Source organism: Colobus angolensis, unplaced genomic scaffold (assembly GCF_000951035.1).
Source record: "Colobus angolensis palliatus isolate OR3802 unplaced genomic scaffold, Cang.pa_1.0 Scaffold418, whole genome shotgun sequence".
Classification (NCBI taxonomy): Eukaryota; Metazoa; Chordata; class Mammalia; order Primates; family Cercopithecidae; genus Colobus; species Colobus angolensis.
Window position 1 is genome coordinate 24,893 of NW_012117577.1, and position 24,038 is coordinate 48,930.

Genomic DNA, 24,038 nt, shown 5'->3' on the forward strand with positions numbered 1-24,038 from the left:
CACACCCAGCTAATTTTTGTATCTTTAGTAAAGACAGGATTTTGCCATGTTGACCAGGCTAGTCTCGAATTCCTGACCTCGGTGATCCACCCACCTTGGCCTCCCAAAGTGCTGGGATTACAGGCAGGAGCAACTGCAGAGTCATGTTTTTTAGGAAGATACCAGTGTTCATTACATTATTAACTTTACCAGTATTTAGGTAAGTCACATAGGCTTTGGGGGCCTTTTGAAGATTTAAATTCTTGTTTTCTTCCCTAAGAATATTCTTTGAAACCCATGTCAGAAATACAGATTCTTTTCTTTTTTTATTTGAGAAAATTGGATATGAGACAATGCCTTAAATAAATTAGAGGCTGATTCTTCTTATATTTACTTCTAGCCTCTTTTAAACAGGAGCTTTCTTTTTTATTTTATTATATGACTAACTTTATCTTCAACTTAATAAATATCCTTGATGGTATTCAATGTTTTTGAATGACAACTATATAAATATTTCTTGCCATCTCAAGTTTATGGTACAAATTGGAAAGAAAATTATAAGTTTTTGAGGTTTCCTTGAAGCTCCAAAAGTCTGTAATTCAGGTTGTTTTCTGTACCTTACTTTGGTTTATTTAACTAGCTCATCAAATCAATCTTTAAAATTAGTTTTAAAGTGAGTTTTAGCTAGTGCCTCAAGTTGTTTTTAGAAAGAAGTGGTAAGGATTTTTATTAGGTAGTTTCTGTACTTAGATACATAATAATTACTGATAATGATTTATTTACCTAAAGTAGTTCTTTGGGAAATAAATACTTTTTCAGGAATGGGTTGATTCCTGCTCCTTAAAGTGGCTATCTTTATTGCTATGTTTTTGTTGTTTTTTATACAAGGTCTCACAACTGTTTCCCAGGCTGAATACAGTGACACAATCATGGCTCACTGCAGCCCCAGCCTTCCAGGCTCAAGCGATCCTTCCACCTCAGCCTCCTGAGTAGCTGGGACTAGAGGTGCACACCACCATGCCTGGCTAATTTTTAAAAATTTTTGTAGAGATGGTTCTCACCATGTTGCCCAGGCTGGTCTTGAACTAGACTCAAGTGATCTTCCTGCCTTGACCTTCCAGAGTGTGGGGATTATACGGAGCCACTACACCTGGTCTATTGCTATAATTTGACTGTTAGATTTACTCAGGAGAATATCTGTGGTAATTTTTTGGGAGATCGTAACTTGAACCATGATTCAATTGAGCTAATACTGTTTCTTTTGTCTTTGAATAGTTGGAACTGATAATGGCAGAGAAGCAATTGAAAGTGGGGCTGCATTTCTCTTCATGACATTTCACTTGAAGGACTCTGTTGGTCACAAGGAAACAAAGGCTATCAAACAGATGTTTGGCCCCTTTCCATCATCATCTGCCACTGCAGCTTGTAATGCTACTAATCGAATTATTTCTCACTTTAGTCAAGATGATCTTACTGCTCTTGTGCAGGTGACAGAAAAAGAACATGGCGATAGGGTTTTTTTTGGTAAAAATTTAGTGTTTTCATTTGACATGCATGATTTGGACCACTTTGACGAACTGCCAATAAATGGTGAAACTCAGAAAACTATAAGCCTAGATTACAAGAAGTTTCTGAATGAACATCTCCAGGAGGCTTGCACCCCAGAACTCAAGCCTGTGGAAAAAACAAATGGCTCCTTTTTGTGGTGTGAAGTTGAAAAGTACTTAAATTCAACTTTGAAGGAAATGACTGAAGTGCCAAGAGTAGAAGATCTTTGCTGTACTTTGTATGATATGCTTGCTTCTATTAAAAGTGGTGATGAACTTCAGGATGAGGTATAGTTGAAATGATTGATTTTTTTATATTAATGTGAACTATCTTAATGAAATAGTGTTTCTAAACATGGGTGGTTAGCAAAGAAAGTTCTTTAATGTTCTGTATAGTAGTTGAATCTGTAACCAAATGGTTTCACATAGCAGGCCTGTATATACGTTCCCACTGGATAGTTACAGGAGGTCTGAAAGTGTAATGAGTGTAGCAGAGGAGTCAGCAGGCAATAGTTGGGTGTCCACATGCCCTGGTTACTGGGACAGTGCTGGTTTGATGTCAACTTAATTTTAATACTGGACAGATTGAATGAGTAACGTATTTCATGAAAGGTTAAGAGAGATGGCCTACTGTTGTAGAAAGGACAGGCTTTGAAATCAGTTTGTTCTTCCCTTTCCACTTACTGGTTGTGACACTTTAGGTAACTTAATATCTCAGAAGCTCAATTTTCTTGTTGGGCTATCTCAAGGAGACACCAATATCAAGACAGAGAATTGTTATAAGGATTGAATATGATATATGCAAAATGATAAGTAACATAGTAAATAATGATTATGTGGTAGTTGTGATTATTTTCGTTGTTATTATTGGAATTAAGAATTTTAAAATCACATTGCATATCAGAAATACAGAAAAAATACTAGCTGTATTTTTCAGAGAAAAGAGGATTAGCTAAGTAGGTATTGGAGGACTTAACTCATGATAGTGATAGGTGTTATGCCGACTAATGTTAGTTTGGAAGTAAGGTATTGTATCATTAATTCTGTGATCAGTCTTATTTACCTTGAATGTTTTACACTTGGTTTAATTTATATCAGATCTATTCTACACTATTAAATTTTCTCTAACATTCTGAACATAATATTGTTTTAAAAACTGTGATTTATGAAGAAAATTTTACTAATATTTGCTCATCATAATAGCAGTTATCCAATTATGATTATAGTAAACTGAAACTTATAAATGTCTAATTAATGGATATTTTATTTTCTTAGTGAGCCGTGAAATCATTACTTTCACTTCTGAATGTCTATAGTAAGTTTGTATTTCTTAGTGTTTCACCACAATTTTAAAGTATGTAACTGAATCTGATTGTTGGAAGGGGAATATTTGTTCTGGATTTTTTTCATAATAGCTTCATTTTCATATATTTATTATATGCTTATTGTATTGCTAGGTACAGTGCTATTTACTGAACATAAAAGGATGAATAAGATAGTAAACTTGTTCTCAGAATTAATTGTCTAGCAGGAGGAGACATGTCAACAAGTAACTGTATTAAAATATCATAAGTATTATAATACTACATGCAAAGAAAATAGGTGCGTAAAAGAACAAGTCATAGATTTTATAGAGGTGTTAGTATGAGGAAAAGTATGCATAGAGAAGGTTAAGCTTGAACCAAGTCTTAAGATAAGACTAGATTTAACTCTTTCAAATGGACCAGAAAGATAGGGAGCATATTTCAGGCTTGAACACTGTTTTCAGAGAGCTGTAGCTCTGTACAGCAAGCATGCAAGATGCAAAGGTGGAGTGCTGAGAAACAAGGGTATGCAGATAGGTCAGAGCCAAAGGAGGTGAGGGCTGTGCACCTTGTTAAGGTATATGACAAGCCACCCTGAAGCCTACATAGTTTGGTTCAATGATTTTTTTCAACCAGGGTTAATGGATAGTTTAACATGTAAGTTAATATTTCACATCCCATCAGTGGCTTGAGTGGGAGTTCTTTATGGTTTTATATAGTCAGTGTTTTCCTGTTGTGAATAAAAATGAATCATTATCATAATTTTTGTTCTGCAGTTTAGGTTATTCATGCTTTATATTTTAGATATAATTCTTTGCTGTTATATGTTACATTCTGTTGTTATAACACATTTTCAGTATAATTTTCAAGTGATGCTTTAGTAGTTTTCTACAGTTGTTTCCCTACAATTGTTTCACTACAATTGTTCTTGACCAGTGTTGTTTTCACTTTAGGGTGTGCTATACCTTGTATGTTGTCTATTTACTTCTACATACTTAAGTCTGGAAAGAGGATAATTAAAAAGAGCATAATCAATCAGTTCATATGATAACAGTTAATTTCTATATCTTTTTAAGCTTTTACTTGAGTCTTTATTTAAACAGGAATATTTAAGTAGCATGCTGTGTGCTCTTGCTCCAGAAATGTAAAAATGGGAATGTTTTTACATATAATTTAAGAAAAGCATATAATAAGCATATAAAGCTACTTCTATGCTGATGGCAAAAATTCTTCTCAACCTGTGGTTTCCCAGCTTTGTATAGTTTATTCACCTAATGACTAATTGATGATAAAGCCATTTTTAAGGGCTAGCTATTAAACATCTTTTTAAAAAAGACCTTTATGTTATTGTTAAACTAGTGTTAGAAACATGGGAATAAAAAGTATATTCATATGATTACATTTGCCACAAAGACTGTGTGAGAGGTTTCCGACTGAAATGTGGAGAGGAATAAGACTAATGACAATAGTAATAATAATAACTGACATTATTACATGACAAGGCATTATTGTAAGTGCTTTATGTGGGTGACTTCATTTAATCTTTATAGCAGTGCTTTGAGATAGGCAGTGCTGGATTAAGATGTTAGAAGCCCTAAGAACTGAAAAGGTTACACTCTGAGGCATTTCTCCTCCCCTCCCATACGTGATTAAAAATTTTTTAAAAATAGCATACTAAAGCAAACATAAGAAAATCTAACAAAATTTCATTTATTACCATGGTGATAAAGTTGATGTCTTTTTCAGACATCAAGTTCCTTTTTGAGAAGTTTTTCTAACTTTCCTGGTCTGCTTTCCTGATACCTTAAGTAAATGCTTTGTCAGCCCCATAGATTATTGCTTGCTGGTGGCAGATATTTTATAGATTAGCAAATTGATTGTGGAGATGCTGGGAAATTTGTCTGGAGTTACAGAGTAGATAGTGGATCCAGGATGTAAATTCAGACATTCTGACAAAGTACACAGGTGCACTGAAGTTTAAGTAGATCTGTACATATTCCTGTGTTTTGAAGCTAAGCATCTTAAATTTATGTAGGGGAATTATTGACATCTACTCTTAATTCAAAATTTCTTTAGAAACAAGATCTTTTACTTTTAGAGTTTCAAATAAGGAATTGGCTGAAATGAAAGGATGAAACTTTTAGACCCTGCTTAAGATAAGTTTTAATAATTCCTCAGGGAATTTATTACATAGAAAGTACATCTATGTTCTCCTGTTTTAGACCTGTTTAAGATAAATTTTAATAATTCCTCAGAGAATTCATTACATAGAAAGTACATCTATGTTCTCGTGTTTTAGACCTGTTTAAGATGAGTTTTAATAATTCCTCGGGGAATTCATTACATAGAAAGTACATTTGTGTTCTCCTGTATGTTGTACTAATAAAACAACATGCTTCTTAGCTTTTGCGAGTATCATCCCCTTTTCCCCTCCCTACCTTGAGTCTCTACGTTACTTTCTTCTAAGAGCATTTCTTCTTTTGGCTTCTGTAATTTTCCAGGTAAGACTGTAGGCATTATGATTTAGCCTTAGAATTTGATTGGCTAGAAGATCTTTAAGGTTCTTTATGTTCTTGAATTGTATTCACTTTTAGAAGTGGATTTTAACACCTGGAAGTGAATAAGACTTGAATACTCCATGTTATTTTCTTAATCAAAACCTGTCTATTATTGGTGCAGATTATCTTCCTGCTGCTGCTGTTTCAGAACCGGAATTGTAGCAGTAGGATTCGTTCTATTCGAATGGTATAATTAATGGAATTTTAACAGAAAATTTTACCCTAGAAAGTAGTAGTATTAACAACAGTAAAGCTACCAGGTTTTAAGTGCCTGTTATGTATGGACCTGAACCAGGCTTTCTTCTTTGACCTAACCAGCTTCTTCACAGTCCTGCAATGTGTAGGAATGATATCCTCTTTATAAAGGTGAAGAAAACTGAGGTTCAGTTGTTTACTAAAGTCACAAAGCAAGAGAGTGGTAGAAATTCTGGGACTTTTTTTCTCAGCATAGATCTACTATTCCTATCTAGTGTGCCATCAGATTTTTTGAAGAAAAGAACATTAACTGGCAAGGCTCTTTGAAGGAATTTCTTTTCTTACAAAGCCAGGCCAAATTTTGTCTCTGTTTGCTTATGTCTTACTGACTATGGGCAAATTGCTAAGCTCTTGTGAACCCCATTTCTCTAATTTGTGAAATATTTGCTTCACAGTGTTGCTGTGAGGATTTGTGAGATAGTATATATGAGACATAATGTTTCACAGACCAGGTTCTCAAGTGTTTGCACCATATAGTTGTATAATCAAACTTGTATTTAGGTGTATACCTTATATGTCAGTAAATAAATTTTTATCTATGCCTTCTTATCTATGGATGTTTCAAATAATAAAGTGTTGTTTAAAAGTGAGGTCTTAATTCAGGGAATTATTTAATTATTTTTACTTTTTTCCTGCCTGGCTTTTTAACGTCTGACTACCCTAAAGAAAGTCTTTTGGACTAAGTTTTTGAAGTGAGTTCTGATATTAATAGTTCTTGTTAAAGTGGAAAAGATGTTAATAAAAAAAAAAAAAAACGAGAAATATTTAAAGTGGGATCTGAAAGGCTAACATATTGGAGATATGTTGAAGTATACATATCTCAGTACTATTTAATATTACATGCTATTTGCAAAGCTATTAATGCTGCTGTAAATATTGATAGAGTCACTGTGTAATCAGTTTTTAGAAAAAGTTGAGTTTTGATTTTATTGATACAACCGTAGTTTGCTTTTGTGCAAATGGGCTGCTGCTTTATAGCATTTGTGATTTGACATTTGCTGTTAGTATTATCTCTTGACTCTAGGCAGATGGCATTACTTGACCCATGCAAGTTCATTTCTGAACCTCCAGATATGTGTCTGATGTCCAGCAGTGTGAGTTATTTGGTTAGATTGTCTTCTGAGGGAAGACTATGTATTTTTTGGAACTTATTTGCATCAGAAATGATTCTGTCATCCTTTGAAAATTTGGTGGAGAATAATTAGCTTGCTTTAATACAATGATTCTCAAGTTTTTTGTTCTCGAAACTCTTTTGCACTCTTAAAAATTACTGAGAACCTCATATACTTTTTCTTTGTTATTGAGCTCTATTGATATTTACCATATTAGGAATCAAAATTGAAAATTTTTACTATATTAATTTAATAAGTGTCTATTAATTCATTCTTTTTTTAGTCTTTCTTATTATCCTTTCAGAGACAGAGTCTCATTCTGTTACCCAGGCTGGAGTGTAGTGGCATGACCATAGCTTACTATAACCTGTAACTCCTGGGCTCAAACAATCCTCCTGCCTCAGACTCCCTAGTAGTTAGGACTACAAGGATGCGTCACCACATGCAACTAATTTTTTAAAGAATGTTTTTGTAGAGACAGGGTTCTGTGATGTCACCCTGACTGGTCACGAATTCCTGGCCTCAAGTGATCCTCTCGCCACGGCCTCCTGAAGTGCAAGGATTGTAGGCATGGGCCACTGCACCCAGCCCCAAATCATTTAAAATAGTAAATACTAAATCTATCATATTACTATAGTATAAATAACATTTCAATGAATAATAACTATTTTCTAAAATCAGAAAAGTATGAAGAGTGGCATTGTATCATATTTTTATAAATGATTTCAATGTTTGGCTTAATAGAAGACAGCTAGATTCCCATATATACTTTTGTATTCAGTATATTCTGATATCACACATTACATTATGTAGCCTCTGCAAAAATCCACTACATTATGCTCATGGGAACATGAGAATGAAAAAGTTAACTAATGTTTTAGTATGATTATGAAAACAATTTTCACCTCATATATCTTCTGAAAGGATCTTAGAGATTCTGGCTCACACTTTGAGAACCTCTCTTTTAATGTGTGTATTACAATTTGATAAAGAGGGTGTAGTAGTTTTTTTTGTAACTAGAATAAGGTATTTAAAATGTTGCTGTACTGAAAGATTCATATTAGTGCTTTATGAAAAGGCTCTCCATTCATTAGGTGCTGTACATTGTTTTTGGTAGTCTTGGTACTGCTGAGCCATGATACCACATCAGCCAGATTGGAATTAAAAGTGTCCTTTCAGCTATGAGGACCAATATGTATTGGTTTTTTGTTGTCTTTCACCAAATAATCAGAAGAGCCTCTACCCTGCTGCCTGAATTGAAAATTCGTTTACAAGAATGTTTAGAATCATAGAATTTCTCCATCCAGTGTGGTATTTGTGTATTTAGAATTCTATGGAAATGGTGATCCTCATGTAATGAGGTATACTTATTCTGATGAAGAGCTTCTTTTATTCAAATGTTATCCCATCTCTTTCTGGAGTAGTTATCTTGTAAATTATTTCTTTTGCTAACTGATAATACTCCTACTGCCATTCAGTCCTATATGTGTGCAATGGGGCAACAAAGTCACAGGCAGCTACTCCTATATGACTATCTTTTAAACATATGATGGCAGTTATGTTTTTCATTCATCTTTTTTTTTTTTTTAATATGTACAACTTCAGTTTTCTTCTATGTTGACATTAATCCGTTATCAACACAATTTGGATACAGCTGTTTAGTCTTCTAATAGTACTGACATGTAGAATGCTTTGCCCCATCATCTTCAAAGATGTCACACTTCCAGTTGCTTTGCCAATTTAAGAACCGCTAAGCTAATAATCTCATAAGAATTATTTTGTCATGACTTTTTTTTTTTAATTCACATTGCCATTTTTTGATGTTAAGCTTACAATTAAGTACTTTTCACAGTCCATCATTTTTATCTTTTCTTTTTTCAAATTGGGGACTTTTGCCTTCATCTTACACTTATCATTTTTTTAAAAAAATATTTTTCAAGAGACAGCAATGATTCTGAGATCAAATGTACAAGTGGTTCTTGAACCTCGTGATATGCTCTGTCAGGGTCTGCATACCTGAACTTATTTGAAGGTCTAGGATGTTCCTTACTATTGCCTCCTTTGCTGTAGCTAGCATTCAATATTTATGGGTTTTGTTCCACTCTTTTCTTTTTTAAGCTAACATTCTCTGTAGGAGAAGATGCAAGCAAAAGTAGTAGTAAGAGAATGACTCTTTTACCTTTCCAAAGGAAAGAACATTTTTTGATTTGTAACTTACTGTGATTTTGCCACCATTTTTTCTCTTATGTCCTTCTAATTTTCTCAGTTTATGGCTACTAGTGAAGCCATAGTGTTTTATTAGATACCAATCAATTTTTCTTTTTTTTTTCAGTATAGTGATGGAAATTTCCATTTTTATTGCCACCCATTTTTTATACAACTACATTTTTCTAATTTTGAAAAATATGTCATAGTTTTAGAAAATTTAGGTCATATGTACGCAGAATGCAGGAACTATATCATCTGTGAACCCACCATTATTCAGTTATAATCACTGCAAATATTTTGGAGTATATATCTTTTAAAATAAAAATACTTAAAAACTAGGTCACACAGGATATATAATTTTGAACCTGCTTTTATGTTCCTTAACATTTTGTAATGCTTGTTTTAATGAGAATAATCTATAACGTAATAATTTTTAATGGTTGCAGAGTAGTATTATTATTTGCTACTGAAGATTCAAGTTTTATCTAGTTTTTTGCTATTATAAATAGCATTGCAATAAAGACTCTTACGCTAAAAAAGGAATAAAAAGTTAGCCAGGCATGGTGGCATGGGCGTATAGTCCCAGCTAGTTGAGAGGCTGAGGTGGGAGGATCACTTGAGCCTGGGAGGTTGAGGCTTTAGTGAGTCATGACTGTGCCACTGCCCTCCAGGCTGGTGACAGCGTAAGAGCCTGTCAAAAACGAAAACAAAAAGACTCTTATCCTAAATATTTACTCACGTGTATATAAACTTTTTGAATGTATTCCTATCACTAAACATTTTGCATTCAAAAGTACTCACTGGTTTTGGGTGGAAAATTATTTGGATCAGATGTATCTTTTGTCTATCTTTAATTTGTGGGTGTATGTCTGAATATGTTCATACTGTATACTCTAAAGTGATATGCCCATTTTCTCCCAAATTTCTTTTCACTTCCACATTGTCTGCTATTTTAGGTTATTCATTACTATTTTTACTTTTAAAGGGATACAATTTTTATGAGGAAAAACTCAAGAATCGTGTGTTCTACTTTTAGCTGAGTGTTACGTTTAGGAAAGGTCAACATACTTGAAGTAATTTATCCGCTATTACAGATCTTTTAAGTTTTATAATCTGTATTAGGAAAACCGAAGCCATATTTTTTATTTATCTTGGTTGTATGTTGCTTTTTTCCCACTTAAGAAAAAAACTGCAGTTGGTAGTCCTTCTAAAGAGAAAGCTCCAGTGAGATAGAGATGAGCATAGTACTGGAAGAGCTGTATATGGAAGAAGGGTGGTCCAAGGGTTACAACTAGGATTTCTGGGTAAAAAATATGTGAGGACAGATCTTAGCTCAGTCAAACCTTTTCAATTTTCAGAGTCCTTTAAATATACCAACCTCTTTTGGCAAGTAGTGAGACTTGTTATTGAAGATGTTGAAGCACATGCTGAATCATCACTGTTGCTGGGATTTGTGGAAAGTTGGATTTTTATGACTTTTAAGATACCTGTCAACCTGAAACATTTTTGAGGTCATATATTGTCTTGTTATAGATGTGGGTAAAAATGCATTATTAATATATTAAGCTCACAATGAGGAGCTTAAATATATGTTTCCAATTTATGGCAATAACAGATTTTGAACTAATTTGCTCTTGATTGGAATGGTTTTTCAGGGAGTAAGACAGTTTGACAAATTTCATACTACTTCTCTGTTTGATACTGTTCACTCGTTCATTTATTCAGTCATTAATTCTGTACTCTGTGCCAAGTACTCTTAAGTTTGAGGAGATAAAAGGTAATCTAACAAACTTTAATCAACCTTCTCCCATTATCTTGCTTTATTCAGTCCTCTCCTTTTGGATCTTTCATACATGCTTTTAAGAAGGAAATACTGGAAAATTGTATGTGATATAATGAATGTTGTTAGGAATGATTTGGAAGAGCACATGGGTACTTGGATTAGACATATTGACAGTTACATGTAATATATTGATATGGAGAAGAAATAAGATAAATGCATTTTATTAGTAAAACAAAGATACGTTTCTATTCATCGTGTTTGAGATAAAAACATTTTGGATAATATCAGTTTGTAAACATAAATAAGTATGGTTATTAGATTTAGAAATTGCTGTAAGCATTTGCTCAAATAAGATTTAATAGATAAGTTTTAAGTTATATATATGTGTGTATGCATGCATGAGCGCACACATACATACACACATAATGGTTGAAACGTCTTCTGAGACAATTAATATCAGAATATCTTTCTAAGAATCAGGGAAGCTGTCAATTTGCCATATACATGAAAATGTAAAGTAAGCTTTTAAATATGTAGCGGTTCCTAGCTTTGACTTATTTACTATGCAGCTAATTAATTATAGTATGTGAGGAATAAATAGTGTTCACATTCCAAGTTGTCTTAATGAAGTTGCAAGTGACCTTAATTTTAGCTTTGTTAAATTGTTATGTAGATTAAGTACCTGTAAATAATGAGCATTAGTTATTCTGTAAATATAATTTATCTAATTCTCTGCAAACAGCCATAATTTGCATAGAAATTCTTCTTAAGAGATAAATAAATGCTGTCATAATTTTCATGGTCATTTTCTTATTAATTTATGACCTTATTTTATAATGTATGAATACTTAATAACTTTCTGTGCCACAATTCAGACTCAGAATAATTTATAAAGTTTTAAATAACATTATCTGCTTTTATAATTATCCATATTCAGATCCATATGAACTGTCAATTCAAAACTGTTCTCAGGTTTTAACATTTTCTTCTCTTATTATACTTCATATTGTTAGTTTTCATTATGCACATTTTAAAATTTCATATGGAAGTCTAAAATTGCTTCGTATCTCAAAGAAAGACATTTCCTAAATTGCATACACTTTTTCTTTGCATACTATGCTTACTGTAATTTATAATGTATGCTGTTTATTACTTTAACGTATAGAACAACTCTAATTTTTAAAAACTTTTTTGGTCATACTATTTACCATCTTTCAAAAATTGTTTAAATTTTGTTTTTAATGGATGCATAATTATGCCTATTTATGGGGTCTAGTGTGATGTTTCAATACATGTATACATTGTTTAAAAATCAAATCAGAGTGTTTAGCATAACCATCACCTCATACATTTATCATTCCTTTGTTATGTTGAAAATTCTCTTTTCCAGCTTTTTTGAAATACACAACACAATATTGTTAGCCCTAGTCATCCTACTGTGCTCTAGATAGGCCATAACATACTCCTCCTCTCTAACTATAACTTTGTACCCATTGACCAAACTCTACTTATTCTCTCTCCACCCTCAATCTCCCCAGCCTCTGGTAATCACTATTGTACTCTCTACTTCTATGAGATCAGCTTTTTTAGATTCCACATGTGAGTGGGAGCAAACAGTATTTGTCTTACTGTGCCCGGCTTATTTTACTTAACATGATGTCCTCCAGGTTCATCCATGTTGTTGCAAGTGACAGGATTCCATTGCTTTTTACGACTGAATAGTATCCCATTGTGTATATACTATATATTCTTTATCTGTTCATCTGTTGATGGACGCTAGCTTGATTTCATATCTTGGCTGTTGTGAATACTGCAGCAGTAAATATGGGAGTGCAGGTATCTCTTCATCATACTGATTTGTTTTCCTTTGGGTATATACCCAGTAGTGGGATTGTTGGATCATATGATAGTGGTATTTTTAATGTTTTGAGAAACCTTCATACTGTTTTTCATAATGGTTGTACTAATTTACATTTCTACTGACAGTGTTTAAGAGGTCCCTTTCTTCACATCTGCACCAACAGTTGTTTTTTTGTTTATTTTTGTCTTTTTGGTAATAGCAATTCTAATTGGAGTGAAATGGTACCTCTTTGTGGTTTTGATTTGCATTTCCCTGATGATTAGTGATGTTGAGCATTTTTTGCCTATACCTGTTGGTCTTTTGTATGTTTTCTTTTCAGAAATGTCTATTCAGATTTTTTGCTTATTTTTGATGGATTATTTGTCAGATTATTTTGCAATTGAGTTATTTAATTTCCCTATTATTCTGGATATTAGCCTTCCTAGACACATAAACCCTACCAAAATTGAATCATGAAGAACCAAAAAATCTGAACAGACCAGTAACAAGTAATGAGATGAAATCAGTAATAAAAAATCTCCCATCAAAGACAATTCCAGGATCTGATACTTTACTTCTGAATTCTGCCAATAAAGGCCTTATAATGGTTCTACTCAAATTATTCCAAAAACTTGAAGAGGAGTGGATACTTCCAAAGTCACGCCACAGGCTGAGCACTATCGTGATACCAAAACCACATAAGGACACAACAAGAAAAGAAAACTATAGGCCAGTATTGCTGATAAACATAGATGTAAAACATTCTCAACAAAATACTAGCAATCCAAATTCAGCAGCACATTAAAAGGATCATTCACCATGACCAAGTGGAATTCATCCCAGGGATGCAAGGATGGTACAAAATATGCAAATTAATGAACGTTATATATCACATGAATAGAATGAAGGACAAAACTTTATGATCATTTCAGTAGATGCAGAAAAATCACTTGGCAAAATTCAGCATCACTTCATGATTAAAATCCCTCAACAAATTAGAAGGAACGTACCTCAACATAACATAGGTCATATATGACAAACCTATAGCTAGCATGATATTGAATGGGGAAAAGTTAAAAACTTTTTCTCTTAAGATCTGGAATAAAACGAGGATGCACACTTTTGCCACTTCTATTCAACATAGTGCTGGAAGTCCTAGCTAGAGCAGGTAGGCAAGAGAAAGAAGTAAAAGACATCCAATGTGGAAAGGAAGGAGTTACATTGTCCCTGTTTGCAGACAACATGATCCAATCTTATATATAGGGAACCCTAAAGACTCTTAAAAAACTGTTAGAATAAACAAATTTAATGAAGTTCCAGGATATAAAAATCAACATACAAAAATCAGTATCATTTGTATGTTAATACATTAAAAGCAAAATATCTGAAAAATAAATCAAGAAAACAATTCCATTTAAAATAGCTACACATATACAGAATACCTGAGAATAGATTTAACCAGAGATGGGAAAGATCTCTACATTGAAAACATATAAAACATTGATGAAATAAACTGAAGAAGATGCAAATAAATGGAAAGATATTTTGTACTGGTGAATTGGAAGGACTAATGTTGATAACATGTCTATACTCCTAAAGTGATCTATAGGCAGTGCAATTCCTATCAAAATACCTGCAACATTCTTTACAGAAATAGAAAAAACAATCCTAAAATTTGTATAGAACCACAGAAGACCGTGAGTAGCCAAAATAATCTTGAGGCATCACACTACCAGACACCTCAAAATATACTTCAAAACGATAGTAATCAAAACAGCATGGTACTGGCATAAAAATATACACAGAGACCAATAGAACAGAATAGAGAATGCAGAAATAAATCCATGGGCTTATAGCCAACTGATTTTTGAAAGAAGTCCCAAGATGACACAATGGATAAAGGACAGTTTCTTCAATAAATCAGGCTGGAAAAGCTGGATATTCATCTACAGAAAAATGAAACTAGACCTTTATCACAGTGTACAAAAATTAACTCGAAATAGTTTAATGACTTAACTGATATCTGAAATGATAAATCTACTAGACAACAACGTAAGAGAAATGCTTCTTGACATTGATCTGTGTAAGGTTGTTTTTTGGATAAGACTCCCAAATCATAAGCAATGAAAGCGAAAATAGACAAATTGTATTACATCAATCTAAACAGCATCCGTACAACAAAGGGCACAATAAACAGAATGAAAATATAGCCTAGGGAATGGGAGAAAATATTTGCAAACTATTTCTGAGAATAACTCTAATTTTTAAAATGTATGTTCTATGTAATTAAAGAGGAAATGTATCGGTTTTCTTCAGTGTGTAAGACTCAGAATGTGTCTTTTTTTTTTTTTCCTTGAAGGCTTATTGGGTAGGCACTGATGCATTATATGGTTTTTAGATGCTTATACTCTGCCTAGAAACTCAGCCAGATTAGAGAATTTGTAAATTATTCTGTGTTAATAGTTAACATTATTCCAGTTTCAGCTTTCTCTTGTGTTTTCAAAAAAGTTTCTGTAAGAAAGCAGTTATCTGTCCATGAAAATTTAATACTAGTGTGCCTCTGAAATTATACAGTCTAGTCTCTTTTGGAGGACCAACTTCAATTACCAATTTGAATTTTCCATTAGTTGTTTGTTTATTCAGACTTTCTCTTGCTAAGTTGTTTGATAATTATATTTTTGTGAAATTAGCCATTTCTTCTGAGTACTTAGTTTTTTGCTATAAAGTTGTTTATAACGTGCTCTTATTTAAAAAAATTATGCTAGCTTTTAGTTATATTACCTCTTTCTTATATCTGTCTCTGATGTACTTATCTCCTTTTTGCTAGAGTAGTCTTTGCCTTGTTTTCAGAAAACCAGCTTTTGCTTTTGTTCCTCTTTTCTGTATTTTTATTTTTCTCACGTATGTTTTGGGATTTATTCGTACAGCATGTGTTCCTTTTAAATAATAAGACATATGACAGTTTTCCAGTTTTTAAATACTAAAGAGGTTGGGATGAGCCTAAAGGTCTTCTAATTAAACCCAGTGATAACAAATATACTTCTTTCACAATGACAATGGGTTTCTTCTTTAAAAATGTTAGATTGTTTACAAATACTTGTTTCCTTATGCTATCAATAATAATTGTGCTAACATTTGAAATATTCTAAACGTTTATTTCATTGTATGTGAAAAATAAATTCTAATGTGAAATGCCAAAAGAGATTTATATTTTATGACCTAATGACAAAAATTCATCGAAAACAACCTTGTATTAGTCACTGATTCCCTACTTTTATTATTCCTTTTCTCCACAAAGATTTGATAAGCATCTTTTATATATAAGACATTTGGCTAGGTAATTTTTGTTTAAACCACACTCACTTGCACTGTCACCCAGGCTGGGGTGCAGTGATGCTATCTCGGCTCACTGCACCCTCTGCCTCACGGGTTTCAGCGAGTCTCCTTCAGTAACTGGGATTACAGGCATGCACCACCACGCCTGGCTAATTTTGTATTTTTAGTAAAGACGGGGTTTCGCCATGTTGGCTACGCTGGTCTCTTAACTCCTGACCTCAAGTAATCCACTCTTCTGGGCTTCCCAAAGTGCTGGGATGACAGGCGTGAGCCGCCAGGATTTCAGCCTTTAAAAGCTAGCGTCCCGCCACCTTTCACTGCGGCCCTTACACTCTGAATGACGCATCTTTCAGTTTTACAAACTTTTATCTGCATTAAGGGAATAATCATTTTCATTGATAATAGCTTTACAATTATTTTTTCTTGAATTTTATACCATATTTTGTTTTTAGTTAATAGACTAATTTTTGGAGCAGTTTTACATTCACAGAAAAAATAAGTGAAACATATAGAGTTCTTGTATATTACTCCCCTTATTTTCTTCTAACATCTTGTATTAGAGTGGTACATTTGTTGTGATTGATAAGCCAATATTTACACATTGTTATTAGTTGAAGTCCATAGTTTACCGTAGGATTACAGAAGGATTCACTCTTGGTATTATGCATTGTATGGGCCCTGACAAATGTATACTGGTATGTATCTCCCATCACAGTATTATACAGGATAGTTTCACCACCCTAAAAAGTCCTTTGTGCTCTACCATTTCATTCCTCCTTCCCCTGTAGCCTTGGGAAGCACAGACCTTTTTACTCTTACCATGTTTTTTTCCAGATGTCATATAGTTGAAATCATATAGTATGTCGCTTTTTCAGATTGGGTTCTTTTCTTAGCATTATGCATGTAAGATTTCTCCATGTCTTTTCATGGCTTGACAGTTGTTTGTTGTTGTTGTTGTTTTTGTTTTTGTTTTTAGCATTGAATAAAATACTCCATTATACAGATGTAGTACAATTTGTTTATTCATTCACCTATTGAAGGATATATTGGTTGCTTCTCAGTTTTGTCAATTAAAAATAAGATTTTTAATTTCATTAATTAAGTTTTATATTTTATTTCCTTCTTTGTTTTTCTAGTGTAGCTCAGCTCTATTTATTTGTGAACACTTTCCTCATTTCCACTCTTCAAAATTTCTAAGTGGTGCTTTAACTGTATTTCATTTGGTATGCACTGTTTATTGTTTAATTGTAATTCATAAACTAGATGAACATCTTTTAGTTTCTAAGCTTTTGGGTTTATCATTCTTCCACTACCCTTTTATATTGTCTGTAGGATTGATAACATTTTTATATTCCCTTTTATTCTCTTTCTGGTGTAGGAGCTAATAGATTGAATTTCACTTCTGGTGCATGCTCTTAAATTTGTTTTAAACAATAACTTCCTTTTATCCAACTTACTATTGTTGAGAGCTTTCTTTCTTTAAAGATAAAAATGATTTATTTGTTTGGGCATATAATTAAATTTACTGGCATGTTTTATGAGTGTGCTCATCCTTTCTTATATTCATGATTTTCCTTTAGATTCATTTTTCTTCTTACTGCAGTACTTCATTAAGAATTCTTTTAGAGAGGTTCAGTGGGTGCTAAGTATTTAGTCTTTGTATGTCTTAAAGTGTTTAAATTTTGTTCTCGTTCTTGAATAATAAGACTAATAATAGTTTATTTGGCGATTACATTCTAGGAAGATTATCTTTCTCTCAGCACTTAAATTTATCAACCCACTTCTTTCCAGCATCATTTGTGGTTGATGAAAGACTTGTGATCTTTTTGTTATTCCTTTATAAGCATTCTTTCTGAATATTCATGTATTTCTATAATCCTATAATATTCCAGGCTATAATCATTTAAAATAATGCCTTTCTGTCATTCTTTCTAGTCTTTGTCTTTCAAAAATCCTATCAGAGATATATTGGAACCTCTCTATATCTTCCATCTCTTCAATACTTTAATTTTTTTAAAAAAATCTATTTACTTCTGTCTTGCATTCGAGGTGAAATCCTTGTACTAATTCCACAGAATTATCTGAGGAATTTTTAGTGATTATTTTTTATTTCTTGATTTCTGCATGTCTCTTTTTATTAATCACCAGTTCTTCTTTAATTTTTTGTTTTGTTTTATAAATTCCTTTTTTAATAAAGCAACTGTTTTGTCTTTTCAGCCTTATAATACTTATTTCAAAGTCTTTGTCATGTTGTTTCATATTATTTTCTTATGTTTCATTGCTGATTTTGTTGACTACCAGTTTTAGTGTAATATTTCTTATGGTTCAGAATTTTAATTTTTAGATTGATCTTAATTTGAAGATTCCTCCTTTACATTCCTCCTCACTCCATGCCCTGACTTTCTATAGTAGCTGTGGCCCCAGGAATCATTTCGATGGTAGTTCAGCTTTTTTTTTTTTTCATGAACATGGAAGCTCCATGCCTAATCCCTGCCTTCCATTAAGATTAGCTCTAGTTCCCATTTGCATGGATCAATTTTTATCTAGGTTACCCAGCAGGAACCAAACTCCTGGCCTAGCTGTCCAGAACTGTAGCTGAGCTTACTGCAACTTTTAGCTCTGCTCATTGCTTTTTCTATTTTGTCGAATTTCTGGTTGAGGGAGATATTAGTTTTATTTTTAAGTTCAAGTGTACCTTCCTCTCTCTCTCTCTCTCTTTTTTAACCAGAAGAGTTGCATTAAAGTGTGAATTTTGTGCCATCTTTATTATATTAATTGATAATAATAGTTCTCTTAGCAGGCATCCTCCTTTTTCTCTGAAGCATAAAAGGGAAAGGGTTTTTCAAGATAATTTTAAGAAGAAATTGAAAAGTAAAATATATTTTAGTGTTTTTATTTAAAGAGAAATGATTGTTATTATCTTTATAAGATCACGTTTTTGTTGTGATAAACTGTTTTAGTCTTTTATAAATATTCTAAAACTTGAAAACAGAAGAATAACTAAACCTTTTCTACTTAGGGTTAAAATTGAAAACTAGTTTGATCAAGGTGATAGAAAATTAATCATGATGTTATATTGGTTTTAATAAGGATAACGTAACTGTAGCCTTTGTAAGTATTTTGATGATTCTGGGGAAAACAAAACAAAACCAAGAAATCATACTAACTTATATTAGTCTTATTTATATTTTGCTTTACTTTGATGATTTTAACCCCGTTTTGAGTTTTATATGAGTATAGGTTTCCCATAACTTAGTTGCTTATGCATTTTGCATATCACCTGATGCCCAGAAAAAGTGCTTTGTGATATAATATTCTTGTGAATTATGAATTGAATTTCTGTGAAGCAAGTTTGTCTTGCAATCCCTTAAGTAGAAAGATTGATTCCTTGATAAATGCTATGTTTTCGTTTTTTCCTTTTTTTTTTTACAAAGACAAAGGACAGTTTATTACTTGCAGCAATAGCAGTAGCCTAAATATCAGCATTTGTACCTGTTCTAGGAGCCCCAATTCCCACAAGGCAACACAGAGAGGTACAGGTGGTACCTACACATATAAATGCTGTGAGTTTTCTTTTATTATCCATATTCATAAGGAAAGAGAGTAAACATTATTGCTTACATACTGATTGTCTACCATGAAATGTAATGTATTTCATACAAATGTTATATCTATGTAATGGGTTTTAGGTATTGCTTTCTGTGATAGGTGTTCATTTCTTCTTGATATACAACAAATGAGCCTACTTGAAAAGAAATACTTCTCCTATTTGCTACATTGTATGTCTGGTCATTCAGATGCTCAGTTAATTTTTTTTTTTTGTCTATAAGTTGCTATTCCTTTTCTTAATTAGCTTTGCTCTAAATGCCATGTCTTCTACTTGAAAAGAATATGTGGTAGTCCTCTCTTATCAAAGTTTTGCTTTCTGTGGTTTCAACTACTGACAGTCAACCACATTCTGAAAATATTAAATGATAAGTTGCAGAAATAAATAACAAGGTTTTAAATTTCATGCCCTTGTGAGTAGTCTTAGACCATCTTGCTCTGTCCTGCCTGGGACATGAATCATCTAGTTGTAGAACTTAGTATCCTCCTTGATTATCATATTAGCTGTTTTCTTCTTGCTTTCAGGTCTACTGTTGCAGTATCACAGTGACTGTGTTCAGTAACCCTTATTCTACTTAATAATGCCCCCAAAGCCAAAAGTGGTGATGCTGCAATATTGTTATAATTTTCTATTTTTTAATTATTGTTGTTAATCTCTTACTGTGGCTAATTTATAAATTATATTTTATCATGTATATATAGGAAAAAACATAGTATATATAGGGTTTGATATTTTGCAGTTTTCAGACACCCACTGGGAGTCTTGGAATGTATCTCCCCACCACAGATAAAGGGGAACTACTGTAATAGATACCTTTTTTTATCCCCATTTCCTCTTAACTAGTTCCAGTTAGATATTAGGCTAAAGAATTTGCTTAACTAAAATGATTACATTGTTAAAGATTTGTTTTGCTATTATGAAATAATTATTAATATGAGTTACTAAATTGGTTTTTCATTGTTCAGCTTTTTTTTTTTTTTTTTAGAAACTACTGTGTGTCAACATGATTCCCGAGTGGTTAAATTGTGTTTGTTTGACAAAAACATTTTTCATTTGAGAAATAAGTTTTGAAAGGAAATAAAGTTTAAGTTGTTTAATCATTAGTCCTTGTATTTTAGTTTTGAGCTGACTTTGTATACATGATAATGGATTTTTCTTTAAAATTTTAGATGTTCATTCTAAATAAGGTAAATGTGAAAATCCATTTTATTAAATTAATAGTGTATTCTTAGTAGACAAAACGTGAAAAAAAGGATAAAATCTGGTTTGTGTTGTTTAAAAATAAAAAATTTTCTGTGAATAATATGTTTATAATTTTAGAAAATTTGGAAAACATAAAAAGGAAAAATGAAAAGTGTACAATATAGTAGTGTCCTGTTAGCATTTGTCTGTATAGGATTTGTTTGCTTATTTTTTGGACATTATCGTATTTATAAAGAGCAAAATTTATTGAAATAAAAAAAGACATAATTGCCAAAACTTGGAAGCACCTGAGATATCCTTCATAGGTAAATGGGTAATCCCTGTGGTGAATGCATCTAATAGAATATGATTCAATGATAAAAAGGAATGAGCTATAAAGCCACAAAAAATTAGAAGAACTTTAAATTAAAATTGTTGGGTATAAGAAGCCAATCTAAAAAGGCTACATATTCTGTGATTCCAACTGTTTGACCTTCTGCAAAAGGCAAAATCTATGGAGACAATGCAAAAATAAATGGTTTTCAGGGATTTGGGGAAAGGGAGAAAGGGTGGAACAGGTAGAACACAGGATTTTAAGGGTAATGAGTGATACTGAAATGATTCTGAATGATACTATAATGGTGGATACTTGTCGTTATAATCGTTATATATTTGTTAAAACTTGTAGAGTGTAAAACACAAAATGTGAACCCCAGTGTGAACTGTGAGACTTATAAAAACTAATTGGTAGTAAGTATGATACAACTAGACAGATAAATGATGTGATGTAAACGTACTCCATCTAAATCTTAGTGGAACATTTTACAGTAGAATCCAGACTAATGCCATCTTTTTGTGATGATTGACGTATTCTGTATTTGCTCTCCAACATGGTAGACAGTAGCCACATGTGTCTACTGATTGCTTAAAATGTGGCTAATGTTACTTAGAAATTGTATTTTAAATTTTATTTAATTTTAATTGTGTAGAATATAAGTAGCCTCTTGTTCCTGGCAGCTACAATATTAGACAGGAAGTATCTAAATGACGGAAAAAAGAGAAATGTAGACTGGTAAAGTACAGTTTAGATGTAGATTGGTAAAGTACAGAAATGTAGACTGGTAAAGTACAGTAAAATTTCCTTTAGTAGTTGATTGAAAAACCTTCCTCTGAATTTTGTTTCATTGCCTGTTTGGGAGCAGGTCTTCATTCTTTATCCTGCAGTTTTATTGAAAAACCTTACTCTGAGTATTGATTTATTGCCGGTTTGGGAGCAGACCTTCATACTTTATCCTGCAGTTTTTTAATTTGGTTCTGTCCTCAGCAGTTCACTTAGTAATCTGCATAAACATGTGGTTCTAAAACTTGTGAAAGTCAGATTCAACGTTGATAGTATTACCCATATGATGGATGACATCATGTGGATTTAGAAAGCTTCCAAAAGACTAAAATGAGGAAACAGTATGAAAGTGAACTGTATAAGGATCCATTTGGAGGTCTGGACTTAAAAAATACTATATAAAGTACAGTTTGGCCAGGCGCGGCAGCTCACGCCTGTAATCCTAGTACTTTGGGAGGCCGAGGCAGGCAGATCACAAGGTCAGGAGTTTGAGACCAGCCTGGCCAATATGGTGAAACCCCATCTCTACTAAAAATACAAAAAATTAGCCAGGCTCGATGGTGGGGGCCTGTAGTCCCAGCTACTTGGGAGGCTGAGGCAGGAGAATTGCTTGAACCCGGGAGGCAGAGGTTGCAGTGAGCTGAGATCACGCCACTGTACTCTAGCCCGAGCAACAGAGCAAGACTCTCTCAAAACACCAACAAAAAAAGTACAGTTTGTGGGAGACTTAGCCTAACAGAAGTTCATATGGAAAAAAAATTAAAACCAAAGGCTTTTGTTTGGCTGCATATTCAGTTTGTAGTCAACATTTTGTTGTCATTGCTGTTTTGTGCTATGTTCAGAGAAGCTTAATACTAGTTCCAGCTTGGTAATAATCTTTGTGATCTGCGCTGATCAAATTATATATCTATATCTATATCTATTTTTTTTTTTTTTTTTTTGAGATGGAGTCTTGCTCATTGCCCCGGCTGGAGTGCAGTGGCGTGATCCATCTTGGCTCACTGCAAGCTCCGCCTCCCGGGTTCACACCATTCTCCTGTCTCAGCCTCCCAAGTAGCTGGGACTACAGGTGCCTGCCACCAGGCCCAGCTAATTTTTTGTATTTTTAGCAGAGACGGGGTTTCCCCGTGTTAGCCAGGATGGTCTCGATCTCCTGACCTCATGATCTGCCTGCCTCGGCCTCCCAAAGTGCTGGGATTACAGGTGTGAGCCACTGCACCCGGCAGATCAAATTGTATTTTAAATACAGTGTTCAGTTGTGAATGAGAATCAAATGGAAGAAAGGATATCAGAGATTGAAGATCAACTTAATGAAATAAAGTGAGAAGACAAGATTAGAGAGAAAAGAATGAAAAGGAACAAACAAAACCTCCAGGAAATATGGGACTATGTGAAAAGACCAAATCTAGGTCTGACTGGTGTACCTGGAAGTGATGGGGAGAATGGAACCAAGTTGGAAAACACTCTTCAGGATATTATCCAGGAGAACTTCCCCAATGTAGCAAGACAGGCCAACATTCAAATTCAGGAAATACAGAGAACACCACAAAGATACTGCTTGAGAAGAACAACCCCAAGACACATACTCATCAGATTCACCAAAGTTGAAATGATGGAAAAACTGTTAAGGGCAGCCAGAGAGAAAGGTGGGGTTACCCACAAAGGGAAGTCCATCAGACTGAATGTGATTTTTTAAGAGGCTCTGTAAAAGGGATATTTCTAAAGGAACTTAGATGAAGAATCATTAGAAACCAAGTTATAAGAGTAGTAGTAAGAAGTCGATGCATTTTTACCTGGGGAAAAAAACTTGAATAGCATCCCTAGAATATTACTTGGCATTATCTCTTTTTTTAGCCGATGAGCTTAAAAAAAAAAAACTTCATTATTATAAGGAGTGAGGAAAGGATCCAGTTTCAGCTTTCTACTTATGGCTAGGCAATTTTCCCAGCACCATTTATTAAATAGGGAATCCTTTCTCCATTTCTTGTTTTTGTCAGGTTTGTCAAAGATCAGATGGCTGTAGATGTGTGGTATTATTTCTGAGGGTTCTTTTTTGTTCCATTCAAGATGGATTAGAGACTTAAATGTTAGACCTAAAACCATAAAAACCCTAGAAGAAAACCTAGGTAATACCATTCAGAACATAGGCATGGGCAAGGACTTCATGTCTAAAACACCAAAAGCAACGGCAACAAAAGCCAAAATTG

General features: G+C 33.3%; 1 protein-coding gene across 1 annotated transcript in view; it reads left to right on the forward strand.

Annotated features, from left to right (window-relative positions):
- Positions 1–24,038, forward strand: part of ASCC3 (activating signal cointegrator 1 complex subunit 3) — a 367,201-nt gene that overhangs the window by 17,212 nt on the left and 325,951 nt on the right. The window contains exon 3 of the mRNA XM_011956428.1: positions 1,255–1,814. Within this exon, the coding sequence (XP_011811818.1) occupies positions 1,255–1,814 (560 nt within the window). The remainder of the gene's footprint in view (positions 1–1,254; positions 1,815–24,038) is intronic.